Here is a 15,285-nt window from a genome sequence, read left to right as displayed (position 1 = left end):
GCAGGGGGACACTGAGGGACACAGGGCACTGGAGGGACACTGAGCATCTCCCTGCCATCATCTCCAGCAGCCACAGCCCGCACAGCTCTGGGAGTCGGCTCGTGACATCACCATGTTATCCAGGAAGTGACATCACCATGTTATCCACGAAGTGACATCACCATGTTATTCACGAAGTGACATCACCATGTTATCCACGAAGTGACATCACGAAGTGAAGCCTTGATGCAGTAGTAAGTGCAGAGAAAAAACTTTATGTGCATTTCCCTTAATAACTGTGTATTGGGGATTTGTATAACTTTTGGGGGGCAATAAAATACTTTAATAAAAATTTTCGCCAGACTTCTCCTTTAATAATAATCTTGCCTTGCATGCGGGGTAGCACTTCTGGGCTGGGCTACAACAAAAGATTCACAATTCAATATCAGACTTGGCATCTAGGCCTCAGTAGGAGAACCCCTTTCTAAAATAGAGCCAGATTTTCTCATGTCCAGTTATTATTGCTGCCAGGGTACACTTACAGTGTCTAACCCCTCCCTTCCCTGCTGTTCCGGCTGTCCACATAATTAGCGAATCCTGAGAATGCTCTGTTTCATCTGAACCCAAACATTCTGCATTTGATTATCGTTGACTGAAGAAGTTGGTTGCGGCCTTAGGGAGTCCTGGAAAACATAAACATATCCTATGGCTGTCTCCATGTTTCTAGGCAGTCTTTTGGCTGCATCTAACTTCAGCCACCAGTATTCAAATTCAGTTTGTCCAAACCAGAGTGTGCTCAAGATTTGCTTATCTCTACAGATAATGCATACAAGCATTGGGTCCACCAGAGCTGGTGTTGATGTTTGTGACTGCCTCAGAGTCACCAGATTTACTAAGAGACTTGTGGGGTTTAATAAATGTAGCTTTATGCTACACTGGTGTCCTTGTATTTGGTCTTGATAAATTCCCCTCAATACGCTGCCTACCAACAGCTGCCACTAAGGGGAGCTGGAGAGCTTCCTGCATACTGTTATGCATCCAACTCCTACAGTGGAGAACAAACTGTGCAGCAACTTCAGTTGTGAATGTTCAGACACTGTTTGGATTTCAACACTTTTTTTATAGTTTCTGAGACTTTACATGATGCTCAGTAACCGCACGCCAATAATTAAGATCTGTTACGCAAACTTAATTCGATTTTTACTCCTATCAATGGAAATAAGAAAGTGCCATTTTAATGCATTTCAAACAGAAACTTAATCTTATTTTCCTTTAAATTAAGTTTAAAACGGTGAAAACTTTTGAGGTTTTTTGACTTTTTACACTTTGTGACTCTTGACCCCATGCTCTCACTCTTCCTATATAACCTTTTTGTTACTGCATAGTATATGTATATTAGAATGCCAAAAAGCCTAAAGGAAAAGACAGCAAAGTGCGACAGAATCTGAACCTTACCTCTCTATGGTTTGGGTTGCTTGGTAATGAAAATCATTTTGGCCTGCGTAATTCAATCAAAAGTTAATTTGTTTTTAACATTCTTTCAAGTGGAAGGAAAATATGTCCTATTGTGAACATCTTGAAAATGTGTTTTCAATCCTAATTTTATGTGAGCAGAAGTTTATAATAACATATTTTATGCAAAAGGAAATGGCAAATTAGGGATTTTGCCTATTTTGTTGCTGGTATCTCCCTTAGTGCTGCGCATGTAGTGGCACATCCATGGTGTACCTTGGTAAATTATGCTGCAGATTTACAATGTATCTTGCTCCTTGTACATGGCAGAGGGTGGAATGTGTTAGAGCTTCGTATTGTATGGTAACCCACTACAGATTTTGCCGGTCCAAATCCAGCAAAGCGTCAGTAAATGGAAAAAACAATTAAGCATTAATCTGTGCACCAGAACAGCTGTATATGAACTGCAGTAACCTTAGCTCTACATACACTGCTCTGCTTCATCCACACTCAGTGCCAGTAATTTAAACAAAGGATTTTACACTAGATATAAAATACAAACTATACAGAATCTTTTCCCACAAAACTACAGATCAATCTGCTCAACTCCCCAATCATACGCCGCTGTCAAATCAAACACGATGGGGGACATTCACTAAGACTGACGTACTGGTGCACCTGCCTTAGGAAAAGCCCCGCCCCCTTCCCCCGGCTGGATTTACTAAGAGGCTTACGTCTTAGTACAGCTGGCCTGCTCTACACCTACCCCTCTTCTCCGTGGCATACAGCAGGGGCGCCTCTTGATAAATGTTCCCCAATGTTCGACATGAATGGTTCTTTTTAAAGCCACACAGGAGTGAAAGACCTAAGATGTATAACTTGGCTGTAACCAATAAAGGGACTCTGTGCCCACAATCTGACCCCCCAAACCGCTTGTACCATCAGATAGCTGCTTTTAATCCAAGATCTGTCCTGGGGTCCGTTCAGGAGGGGATGTAGTTATTGTCCTAAAAAACAACTTTTAAACTTGCAGCCCTGTGTCAAATTGGCGTGGCCTAGAGTGTCTATGCCCTAGGCCTGCACCGCCTCCACACAGATTCTGATGGTGCCATCCATTTTTCAAAATGCCACAAAGTTCCTGTGATCTGTGCTATTTTCTATCTATGCAAATTAGGTAACTAGGTGTACTGGAGTCGGGCTCTGTGCACTGATATCTCCTCTCCTGGCTGACACGCTGAGGAAGAGCCAGGACGGAATTAATTATGAAGTTGCTGGGCCCGCCTCTAGTGCACCAAGTGACCTAATTTTCATACATATAAAACAGCGCAAATCACAGGAACCGGGTGGCGTTTAAAAAAAAATGGACGGAGCTATTAGAATCTGTGCGGTGGCGCCCATCAGGTACAGAACGAAGTGGTACATTCGCTTTAAAAAAAACACTTCAGGTGTTTTGAAGTTTTTTCCCCATATCATGTACTTGTACCAGTCATAAGTCCCACAGTACTATTTGTTTAGTTCCAACGCAGCTTCATCCCTCTAACTGGGTCATGTGATCACCCATATTTAACCCCCTAACAGCTGCATGACAATGTTAATTAACTATACATTTTTTTTAACAAATTAATTATTTTGTGCATCAAAAGTTCAAAGCAGGAATAAATAAAACGCTTATCAAAGTTATCCATAGCCTTTACACCTTAATGATCTATGACGTACTGGTACACCATTAGGGCTCACTTCATAGAGTATAAGGACTGGCTGCTATCAGCAGCTGGGTCCTAACAGTCAATGATGGGCAGTAGTGCTGCCACCTGTCATTTACCCCTTAAATGCGGTTGATCGCAGCATTTAAGTGTCAGTGACAGGAGCAATGTGACTGTGGGCGCTCGGACTGTTTTTCTTTGACTGTCGGAGGTCTCATGCTAATTTCTGTGCAGTCTGATCTCCGATCTTCTAATAAAGTCTGCCTTAAACAGACTCTATGAAAAGACTGCAGATTATTTTCTATTATTATTTATTTTTAAAGCGTTTTAAAGCTGGAAAATAGGGATAGAGGGCCCTGCCCATGAGCACTTACAAGCAGTTAATACTGATCAAGGCTATGCAATGGTATAGGATTGACCAGTGAAAGCAATCTAATAATTACTTTCAACAGTCCCCTAGGGGAGCTATAAAAAAAAAATAAGTAAAACTATTTTCAAAAATATGACAACTTCACCTCCCTCAATAAAAGTTAAAATCAACTACCTTAACTAGTTTAGAAATAAAATATGTAAAAATAAATAAATCCATATTTACTATTGTGGCATGCTTAATTGTCCTATCTTTTAATATACAGTGGTGCCTTGGATTACGAGCATAATTTGTTCCGCCACCGTGCTTGTAATCCAAATCCACTCTTAAACCAAAGCAAATGTTTCCATAAGAAATCACTGAAATGCAGGCAATTGGTTCCTCACCCTAAAAATAATGATTTTATATTCTGAATAACATGTAGAACAGATGAAACAAACAATGAGAAACAGCAGAATATGTGATATATAAGTTACTGTACAGTATAGCAATCAGCATGTGGTATATAATGTATAGTAACTGTATAACCCTCATAACACAGCAGCTGGATATGTGATATATAAGTTACTGTACAGTATATGGCAGCATGTGGTGTATAATGTATAGTAACTGTATAACCCTGATAACACAGCAGCTGGATGTGATATATGTTACTGTACAGTATAGCAATCAGCATGTGGTATATAATGTATAGTAACTGTATAACCCTGATAACACAGCAGCGGATATGTGATATATAAGTTACTGTACAGTATAGCAATCAGCATGTGGTATATAATGTATAGTAACTGTATAACCCTGATAACACAGCAGCAGTTTGTAGATACAGGATGGAGCTGCAGATCCCCATAATCAGGGCCGGCTCCAGCTTTTTGTGGGCCCTTGGGCGACAGAGCCTCGGCGGGCCCCTTTTGAGGAGCAAATCATGGAGAGACAGGCGAGGAAAGATTTGCAGCAGAAGAAACATGCGGCTGCTGCATATCTTTCTCCTCCTGTATCTCCTGATCTCTGCAGTAGTCAGGACTCTGGAGGAGTCAGACCCAGTCACAGGATTATATATATATATATCATGCTGGTGCTGCTAGTTCTCTAGTATACAGCTCCTTCTGTGTGTGTGTGTGTGTGTGTATATACATACACACACACAGAGCAGGAGCTGTATACTAGAGAACTAGCAGCACCAGCATTATATATATATATATATATATATATATATATATATATATATATATATTTATTTATAATATGAACATGGTGAGACCTCTAGTTCTCCTATATTCAGGCCCTGCAGTGATATACAGTGTGTGTGTGTGTATATATATATATATATATATATATATATATATATATATACACACACACACACACTGTATATCACTGCAGGGCCTGAATATAGGAGAACTAGAGGTCTCACCATGTTCATATGATAGATAGGAGATAGGGAAATAGATAGATAGATAGATAGATAGATAGATAGATAGATAGATAGATAGATAGATAGATAGATAGATAGATAGGAGATAGATAGATAGATAGATAGGAGATAGATAGATAGATAGATAGATAGATAGATAGATAGATAGATAGATAGATAGATAGATAGATAGGAGATAGATAGATAGGAGATAGATAGGAGATAGATAGATAGATAGATAGATAGATAGATAGATAGATAGATAGATAGATAGGAGATAGATAGGAGATAGATAGGAGATAGATAGGAGATAGATAGATAGGATATAGATAGATAGATAGATAGATAGATAGGAGATAGATAGATAGATAGATAGATAGATAGATAGATAGATAGATAGATAGATAGATAGATAGGAGATGGATAGATAGGAGATAGGAGATAGATAGATAGATAGATAGATAGATAGGAGATAGATAGATAGATAGATAGGAAATAGATAGATAGATAGATAGATAGGAGATAGATAGATAGATAGATAGGAGATGGATAGATAGGAGATAGGAGATAGATAGATAGATAGATAGATAGATAGATAGATAGATAGATAGATAGATAGATAGATAGGAGATAGATAGATAGATTAGATAGATAGATAGATAGATAGGAGATAGATAGATAGATTAGATAGATAGATAGATAGGAGATAGATAGGAGATAGATAGGAGATAGATAGATAGATAGATAGATAGATAGATAGATAGATAGATAGATAGATAGGAGATAGATAGATAGGAGATAGATAGATAGATAGGAGATAGATAGATAGATAGGAGATAGATAGATAGATAGATAGATAGATAGATAGATAGATAGGAGATAGATAGATAGATAGATAGATAGGAGATAGATAGATAGATAGATAGATAGATAGGAGATAACTAGATATCTGTATCTATCTATCTATCTGTTTTGTGTATAGAGGTCCTGCTGTAATATATATATATATCCTGCTGTAATAGATATAGATATATTACAGCAGGACCTCTATACACAAAACAAGTAGAAGAACCAGCACATACAGGACACTTAGTTTGCAGAGCCTACCTGCTGCCCTCAGGTCATGTGTCCGATCACATGACCCGTGACATCATCAAAGGTCCTTCAGACTCACAGGTCCTCTTTCCTACTCGGCTGTAGGGAAGATTTGTGATGGAAGACAGGTGCTCGGGGGCCCCAGTATGGATCGGCGGGCCCCTAACTGTCACATGCGGCCTCTAGGGGCCCAGTCCCCTTTGTTACTACACTTTTTTTTCTTTTTTACTAACAAAAAAAATGTAGTAACAAACGGGAGTGGGCCCCTAGAGGAGCTGGGGGCCCCGGCATTTGCCCTACTTAGCCGGGTGCTGACGCCGGCCCTGCCCATAATGCAGTAGTAGCGTAGTACAACAGGCTAGAATAGAGAAGCAGGGCTGCTGTCAGAGGTCTGTGTGGTCACATGACAGCAAGGGGGAAGGGGTGTGTTCAGCATGAAGCAATCAGGACTGACAGAGACTGCAGGGAGCATGAAGAAATGAGCAGGGCAGATGTGGGCACATACATGCAGCACTCTCTGTCCGGGGAGAGAGGGGTTACAGCTATGAAGAGATTACCTCCACAGTCCTGTCCCCTGATGCAAGCCCCAGCCTGAAGTGGATCTGCTATGATTTGGAAGGTGAGGGAGACTTCGGTTTTTTGTTTGTTTGTTTTTTTGTGCACTGAACCAGGAAGCACTGCAATATCAGGTCAATGCCTGGAGAGGACAGGACAAGCTCTTTTTTTATCTCCCTGTTCTAAAAATCCATTTAATATATGGTCACCAGATAGGGGATGTATCAGATATTAAACTGATAAGAACAGATACTACACTTGATCTTAGCCAAAAGGCCGAGAAGCAAAGCAATGCTCTTAAACCAAGTTACTCTTAAACCAAGGTACCACTGTATAATATTATATTATATACTAAACAGTGTAACAAAAGGACAAAGACCAGGATGGTTGATTTTTGTTGTCATATTATCTATCAGAAAAAATACTTAAACATTTTTTTTTAATTACCAAATATGATACTATTAAAAACTAGAGATTGTGGTGCAAAAAATCCCCTTAAGAGCATGTAAAATTAAAAGCGCTAAGGCCAAAATCCACTGTCCTTTATAAGGTTAAAGGGTTAGTTTCCCCAAAAAATTCTTTTAGATCAACTGGTGTCAGAAAGTGCCAGAGATTTGTAACTTACTGCTATTAAAATATCTCCAGTCTTCCAGTACTTATCAGCTGCTGTATGTCCTGCAGGACGTGGCGTAGTCTCTCTAGTCTGACATAGCGCTCTCTGCTGCCACCTCTGTCCATGTAAGGAACTGTTCAGAGTAATAGCAAATCCACATAGAAAACCTCTCCTGATCTCCAGAGTGGAAAGAATATCACTTTCTGCAGGTCATACAGTAGCTGATAAGTACTGGAAGACTAGAGACTTTTTAATAGAAGTACATTACAAATCTCTGGCACTTTCTGGCACCAGTTGATTTGAAAGAAAAAGAAAAATTTTTTGGGGGTCAACTACCCCTTTAAAGCTTCTGAAGAAAAAAAAAGCCCTACAATATTATTTAGCGATTGCATGATCCCTTCCACTTGGACAAATGAACATTCTGTATAGTCTTAGATCATTAGACATGAATAAACTGCACATAAGTCTGGAAAATGAATAAGAAATGTAGTTTGTAAAAGTGACACCTATGTTGTATTTCCCCTTTAAGTCTGTCTGCTATTATCATCCGTTTTAGCTGCTATTTTTAAGACCCCCTGTTATATAAGGAGAGCTGGCCTGTAACACTGACATCACCTGTGGTGTGCAGGAATATTTTATGTGGAATGATAATCGAAACCATTATCCCATCATATTAAACCACAAGTATTTCTATTGTAATTTAGGGGAAGCTCGAGTCTGAAGCCAATACAACTACTGTATTAGGAAATAGACTATTCTGTAGCCAGCCAACAGTTCATGACAACCAAAGCCCACAGTATACGGGGTGCGCTATGGTGCGGACAACACTGGAGCTGCAGTTTTATGCAAAGACCAGATACCTTCAGCTCTCTTTTATAATTAATACATTTTATTGTAGCAAATCTTTGAAATATCTGACGTGTTTCGAACTAAACTGGCTCTTATTCATGGTGTCTGGGTCAATATAGCAGGCGTGCAGGCAACTCTGTAGCGGTCAGCATCTGCGTCGCCTGTACACTTTTCCCTCAGAGATGTCTCATAAGAGCTCATTTGCTTTATGGTGACTATGTTGAATGCATATGCTCTATTTACCCAGACTCAGATACCATGAATAAGAACCAGTTTGGTTCAAAACGTGTAGGTTATTTTAAAGATTTGCTACAATAAAATGTATGAATTTTAAAGAGAGCTGAAGGAATCTGGTCTTTTCTCTTGTCAACACCCCGGCATCCAGCGGCGCTGCCTTTGTGCTCAACATCTATTGTACAAGAAGCACCTATACATAGACTGGGCGCTGACCACACACATGTATTTATTTTTGCAGTTTTCATTTTTGCACTTTTATTTTTCTAAATCCTTGCCATAACATTTTTATTTTTTTAACATGTTTTTTTTTTTAGCAGTCATGAAAGTCTGTATTTTCTTTTTTTGAGTATATACTTAGGGTCCATTCACACGTACAGGATCCGCAGCTGATTTGATGCTGTGTTCAGTTATTTAGATCAAATCTGCTGCAATACGGTGTGCCTGAAGCTACCTTTAAACTTATTAAAAACTAAACCTTCTTTCAAATATCAGCATTCTGTGACCTTTAGAGAAGGGCAGAACTGGAGCGTGCTTGAGTCTAATCATTTAGCATCTGATAACTGGTGGTTGAAGAACCTGGAAGCAGATCTAGTGAGTCCTGGATACAGACTATGGCCTATGGCTGTATCCATGTTTTCCAGGACTCCCTAGGGCTGCATCTAACTTCTTCAGCCACCCGTAATCAAATGCCGAATGATCAGACTCAAGCACGCTCCAGTTCTGCCCATCTCTGATCTATCTCTAATCTGCCCATTGCTTATCCAACTACATTTACGAGGTCAGTTGCATATTTTGACGAGCAGTCCCACCTTTTGATTAAAACTGGCTACTGGCAAATGTAACTCTACTGCACTAACAATATTATGTCTTGAATTTTCTCCTATTTCTACTTCTTTTTATTATGAGCAGAGTGAAAAATAAACAGCTGCAATATCTGCATGCAGTAATTTAGGGTAAGCAGCCTCAGAGAGGGCGCGGGGCAATAGAAGCAGCTCCAGCAGAAAGATTTTTTAGTTTTGGGTCTGTGGAATGACCTCTTCACAGGTCACAGAGCGCGCTCAGTAATGTCTCACATTCATCTCAAGGGGACGGAGTCTGTCTATTGTCATCTATATCTATGAGGCCTGCTGTAAAGCATGTCACTAAATGCTGTTAAAAACAGCTCAGGTAAGATGGACAGTGAAATAAAAATAAAAAATAAAAATACAGTAAAAATATAGAAACAGATTAGAATAAAAGAGTAAGTTTTAGTATCTGACTCTAATAAGTAAAAAAAAAATTCAGTTGATACATGCCCTTTAAGGCTATGTTCACATGCTATAAGAGACGGAACGGCCGGTCTCTGAAAAGATCATCCTATTTCAGGCCGCAGAGTTCTGATGCGGGCGCATCAGTGCGTGCCCCCATCAGAACTCCCCACAGCACACAATAGAACGAGCGGACCGAGCTGCTCGCTCTATTGTGTGAACTGACAGGGTTTTTGCGGCCACTATTCACTGAATAGCGCCTGCAGAAAACTGACATGTCAGTTGTTTGTGACACCACTAGGGATCCCGGCTGGAGCATATACTACGTGTATACGCTCCGGCCGGGATCCCATAGGCAGCAAAGGCACGTATATTTTCGTAATAATCACGGCTGTTGTACAACGTTGTACGGATGTGGATTTACGAAAATATACGATGCGTAAATGTGATTATTACGAAAATATACGTTACCTTTCCTTCTATGGGATCCCGGACGGAGTGTATACACATAGTATACGCTCCGGCCGGGATCCCTAGTGGCGCCGAAAACAAATGACATGTTAGTTTTCTGTGGCCGCTATTCATTGAATGGTGGCCGTAGAAAACCATGTCAGTGCACACTGTGAAGCGAGTGGCTCCGGCCGCTCGCTCTATCGTATGCTGTGGGGAGTTCTGATGGGGGCGCGCACGGATGGACCCGCATCAGAACTCTGCAGCCATAAAGATCATCTGGCTGGTACTGCAGTACCGGACAGGATGATCTTTGCAGACACCGGCCAGGTCACGGAACAGCCATTCTCTTACAACGTGTGAGCATGGCCTAAGACTGCAAACAAGATCCTATATTTAAAAAATGTTTATTTATCATATGGAGCATGTCACAATGTATAATCACACACATTACCTGCACACTACTGTAGGTTCTAAGATAACCATGTGAAATGAGCCTAACCGACATATACTTTACCATGTAAATTGTAGGAAAATGCAAACTATTCATGCAGAACATTGTTCTTACAGCACTTACTACCTGACCATGTACACAAAAGTCAAAGGCATTTTACCATTCTGTTACATCTTATCCTAAAAAGAACTTAATAACTTATAGATCATTTATAAAAATAGGAGACAAGACATAGTTTTGCTGAAGTGTATTTTTATGTGATTATTTGAATATATCTAATAGAACATTGGTTATGACATACCTGAGGAGAAGATGGACTGAACGCTACATTGATGACAGATTCGGAATGTTCTGGTAGCTTGTGCAGGTATGTGCTGGAACGTGTTTCATAGATGTATGCCTGAAATGAAATATGAATGCACAAGACATAAAATCTCTAAGCATGGTGCAAACAGTTCTGTCAGCAAGGTTGATTGAAGAGGATTTGTCAGGGAATGAAAATGTATCTTCTATATATTATTGTGGCCAACATTGTCTCATTTTATACGACCAATGAAAATTTAGTTGTTTACTTATGTTAATCCTTTTCCTGACCCCCATCTCCATCCCCTCCCAAATACCCCCACCCTCTCCTTCCTCTCTAAACCCTAGCCCCCCCCCCCATCTCCTTCCTCTCTATACCCTAGCCCCACCCTCTCCTTCCTCTCTATACCCTAGCCCCCCCCCCTCTCCTTCCTCTCTATACCCTAGCCCCCCCCCTCTCCTTCCTCTCTATACCCTAGCCCCCCCCCTCTCCTTCCTCTCTATACCCTAGCCCCCCCACCCCCCAGATGGTACGCTGGAGGTATAGAAAAATATGTATCTACCTGGAAATGGATTGTAAGATTCGTATTGTAATTGTAATTCTCATTTCTATGGCTCTGTGTACACCCAATGTACTATCTATATTTCATCCTTTTCTACATCCAATTTCTAATAAAATTTACAGAAAAGAAGAGGAGTCACCAACTCTTCTCCTCTAACACAAGTATTTGTGGAAACAGACAGATCAGAAGTCTGGCCAAAACGATAAATAAGGTGCAGATAGGAGGGTGCGGGAACATAATAAAGAATCAATACTTACCCATCCCTGTGCAGTGCTGATCACAGGCTCACTGATCACCACTGGGCTCCAGTTTCTCCCGGGTTCTGATGTTGGAAGGGCCCACTCAGCCAGTCAGTGACTGCAGCAGTGTCCTGTCCCAGTCAGCAACTGGCTACGCAGGCTTTCCTGAACCTGATCTGATCCTGATCTGCAGGTGGGGGGTCCAAGAGTGGTGATGTAGCACTGCAGGGGGACCGGTAAGTGTTGATTCTTTATTATGTTCCTTCAACCCCCTGCCTGCAGTGTATTTATCATTTTGGCTGGACTTCTCCTTTAACCCCTTCATATCAGCCATATTTATACATATGTTCCTATTGCACGTGCCCTGTGCAGTAGGAATGTATATATACGTGCCGTGAACTGAAGGGGCTTTTAATGCGAACGGTCCAGCACACAGTAGAGTCATGATGATGGAGATAATGACAGGCAGCCAGGGTCATGGAGCTGCCTGTCATTAACCCCTTAAACGCTGCGATCTATAGTGATCACAGCGTTTCAGGAACTCAGTGACAGGATAAGCACCCGATCGCTTGCAATGACAGTCTGGAGTAAACCACAAAATACAAGACTACAAAAAAAAATACAAGAATTGCAACAATTTTTCTTTTACACCAATATGATACCAATAAAAAATAGAGATCGTGGCACAAAAATGACACCCCAACCAGCCCTGCAGGTGGAAAAATAAAAAGAGTTTATGGCTTTAAGGCGGTGGGGAGGAACATTGCTTCATTGTGACTTGGACATCCATGCATCAATGACCTTGGCTTGTTTGCTCCTCGTTCCCTGGTCGCTGCCGCCGCTATTACGCTTGGCAGCAGCAAGCGGATGAGAGCTGGGGGGGGGGGGGGGGGACGCAGGGAGCTGCAGGAGGGCTGCCCGGGTGATCGCTGATCGTCTGGGCAGCCCATAGAGGATAGTGTCAGTCTGCTTCCACTCCTATTCCATGGAGCGACGGCAGCAGATCGCTGCTATCAAATGAACAATGTCAGCTGATCGTTGCCCTCTTTTCCACGGGACGAGTGTTGTCCGAATACGGCTGATAATCGCTCTGTGGAATAGGGCCTTTACTCATCAGGTTATACTTGACTGAAATTACAAATTTCTTTTCTTGATTTGCTGACATTCACGTCCAATCACCTCCATACTTAGAATACCACTCTGTGCTGTAGACATTACTATAAAAACAGAACCAAATCCCTTTCACTCAGGAATATGCTGTCGTCTTCTCATCTCCTTTAAAGACCGAATCGAGGTCAAATATTTTTTATCCAACTATTCCATGGACTTGCCTCGGCCTGAGCGTCTAATGCTCATTCTGCATCTCTCTCGTATGTCATAAGTTATAAATCACTATTGCCAGTAAATCCTTTGTAGTTTTATCAACCCTTTCATTTAGACTCAATGGATCATTTTACTACAGAACACGGTGTAATGAACATTTTAAATATACAAACATTGGGAGGCCAGGGTCAGGCTGGTAGTATAAGAAGAACAGAAGGGCCTGGTATACAAGGACAACTCCATAGATATCATACCTGTACTGTCTCTAGCAGATATTGTAACTAGTTTTTTACTTATCTGTATGTGTTTGCCGGTCTTACCTAAATCTATACCCCCTCCTCAATGTCTCACACCAGATTGGGGAGTGTGTCTCTTAAATTTGAGGCTGTCATCGACACCTCTACACCTTCTCGCAGGCACACGGTAAATCAGGCACAGGAGAGGCCCCGCCCCTCATCAACTTGCCACACCCCCTGCCCGCCCATCAGACAAGCAGGGCATTCACTGCCAAGAATTCTCACACTTTTGCACCAAAAAAATTCCCTTTCTCGTGCGTCTTATTGGGGGACACAGATACCGTGGGTATAGGCTGCTGCCACTAGGAGGCTGACACTAAGAAAAAACAAAACAAGTCGGCCCCTCCCAGCAGGCTATACCCGCCCACTGGCACTGAGCTAATTCAGTTTAGCTTAGTGTCAGTAGGAGGCAGACGCAGGTCTGGTTACTCCAGACCAGTTTCTGCTTACGTTTTTTTGAGATGTTTAATCTTTTTCTTCTTACAGGTCTGGGGCACGGTGGGTCACTAAAGACTCGCCCTGATCCCCCCCCTTATGCAACCAGGGCACAGACCCTAACTGGAAAGGGGCTGTTTACCCTAGGTTGCCACCGGCCGGACACAGCGCCCAGGACACAGACTAGCCCTGCTGTCTGCTTGTTCCTTTATGCGGACTTGCTCCGCCAGCCCCTGCCCGCCCAGCCTCCCAAAGTTGCGCGCGGCAGCGCGGCATAGTGCCGGCAGAAGATCAAGGAGACAGGTCAGTCAGCTTCAGGGGTAAGTAACAGCTCCCCTGCTCTCTCCTCTCGGACAATGCGTCGTCTCCCTCTGGGGTCCCCCGGTTCCCTCCCGCGGTCGGGCTACCTCCGGGGGGGTAGAGAGCCCAAGTCCCCGTCCGCCCTTCCCAGGCACCTCCAGCTCCGTTCCCTGCACCTTTTCCCTTCCCCGCTGCGTTCCGGTCCTCCTGCCGTCACCGCATGCGGGGGGGTCGGGAACTGGGTGGCCGCTTTAGGTGCCGGTTGCGGGGCCCCCCTTCTTCTCTCTCTCTCACATGGACCGCGACTTCCGGGTCCGGCCGTGACTTCCGGTCCTCGCGGCCTCTTCTTCCCGCGCGCGCCGCTTCTTCTTCTCTGGTCTTTTTTGAATTTCCCGCGCGCGGTCTTTCTCCCGCGCGGGCCGACGTCTGACGTCACTCCGCACGTGACGCGTCACTTCGTTCGTGACGCGGTCTCCTGTTCAGCCCGGTCGGTGCGGCAGACTGCGCAGCTCCACGGTCCTCAGGAGTCCTCAGTCCGTGGGACTACAACCCCCAGCCTGTTCTTCCCTGGCCAGTCTTCTTCTGTCAGCAGCCGTCCTGTGCCCTGCCCGGACCTCTGCCTCTTTCCACAGATTGATGCCTGGTAGGGTCTCTATGGGATTTTATGCCATGTTTTTTTTTTTTTTTTTCTGTCTTTTCTGAGTTTTCTCATTGTGTGTATTCTGTCATTCTACAGGTTTTTTGCTTTCTTCTCTGCTCCAACAGTTATCTGCCTGTAGGAATACACTAGCTGGCTGTGTTTTTTCTTACTAATATATGTATATATATATCTAGTTTTTCATTATGTCTGACTCAAGATCTGAATCCACACGCCGCCAGCATCCTCCTCCTTCCTCTGTTACCTACTATTTCTGTACGTCTTGTAACACTAAATCTGCTTCTGGCCACTCTCAGCCTATCTGCGCTGCTTGTTCCATGCAGTCCTGTTCGTCTATGTCCCCTACTCAGGACCCCCCACCGGAGTCTGAGGAGTCTGCCCCGGCCTGGGCGCGCTCTCTCTGCCAGTCAGTGTCGCAGATGGCTCAGTTGTCTCAGTCTGTGGCGGCCGCCCTTGATCGCCTGTCTGCTTCTTCTTCAGCGCCTGCCCAATCCCGCCCGGCAGCCAGTGGCGTACGGCCCGGCAGGAGCCGCTCCCACAAGCGTCCTCGCCGTGCCTCTTCTCGCTCTTCCTCTGGCTCCCCTGGAACTAGTTTGGCCCCTACTCATATCTCCCCTAACAGGCGATCCCATTCGCCTGGAGATCTGTCGGATTCAGGGTCGGCTTCCAACTCTGATCCTGAGGATGTTTCTCCCGCGGCTTCCACCGTGGACAGCCTGGTGGCCGCAGTCCGCGATACCTTCCAGTTGA

General features: G+C 43.2%; 1 protein-coding gene and 1 non-coding gene across 3 annotated transcripts in view; both read right to left on the bottom strand.

Annotated features, from left to right (window-relative positions):
* Positions 1-15,285, bottom strand: part of WDR27 (WD repeat domain 27) — a 162,912-nt gene that overhangs the window by 61,376 nt on the left and 86,251 nt on the right. For both annotated transcript variants that reach the window (XM_069954502.1, XM_069954501.1), the window contains exon 24: positions 10,720-10,818. In XM_069954502.1, the coding sequence (XP_069810603.1) occupies positions 10,720-10,818 (99 nt within the window). The remainder of the gene's footprint in view (positions 1-10,719; positions 10,819-15,285) is intronic.
* Positions 6,666-6,856, bottom strand: LOC138774620 (U2 spliceosomal RNA). Its single transcript, XR_011360345.1, has one exon. It is a non-coding gene; the product is annotated as a U2 spliceosomal RNA (small nuclear RNA).

Source organism: Dendropsophus ebraccatus, chromosome 15 (assembly GCF_027789765.1).
Source record: "Dendropsophus ebraccatus isolate aDenEbr1 chromosome 15, aDenEbr1.pat, whole genome shotgun sequence".
Lineage (NCBI taxonomy): Eukaryota > Metazoa > Chordata > Amphibia > Anura > Hylidae > Dendropsophus > Dendropsophus ebraccatus.
The sequence above is the reverse complement of the archived record's forward strand: the minus strand, read 5'-3'. Positions and strand labels throughout refer to the sequence as shown.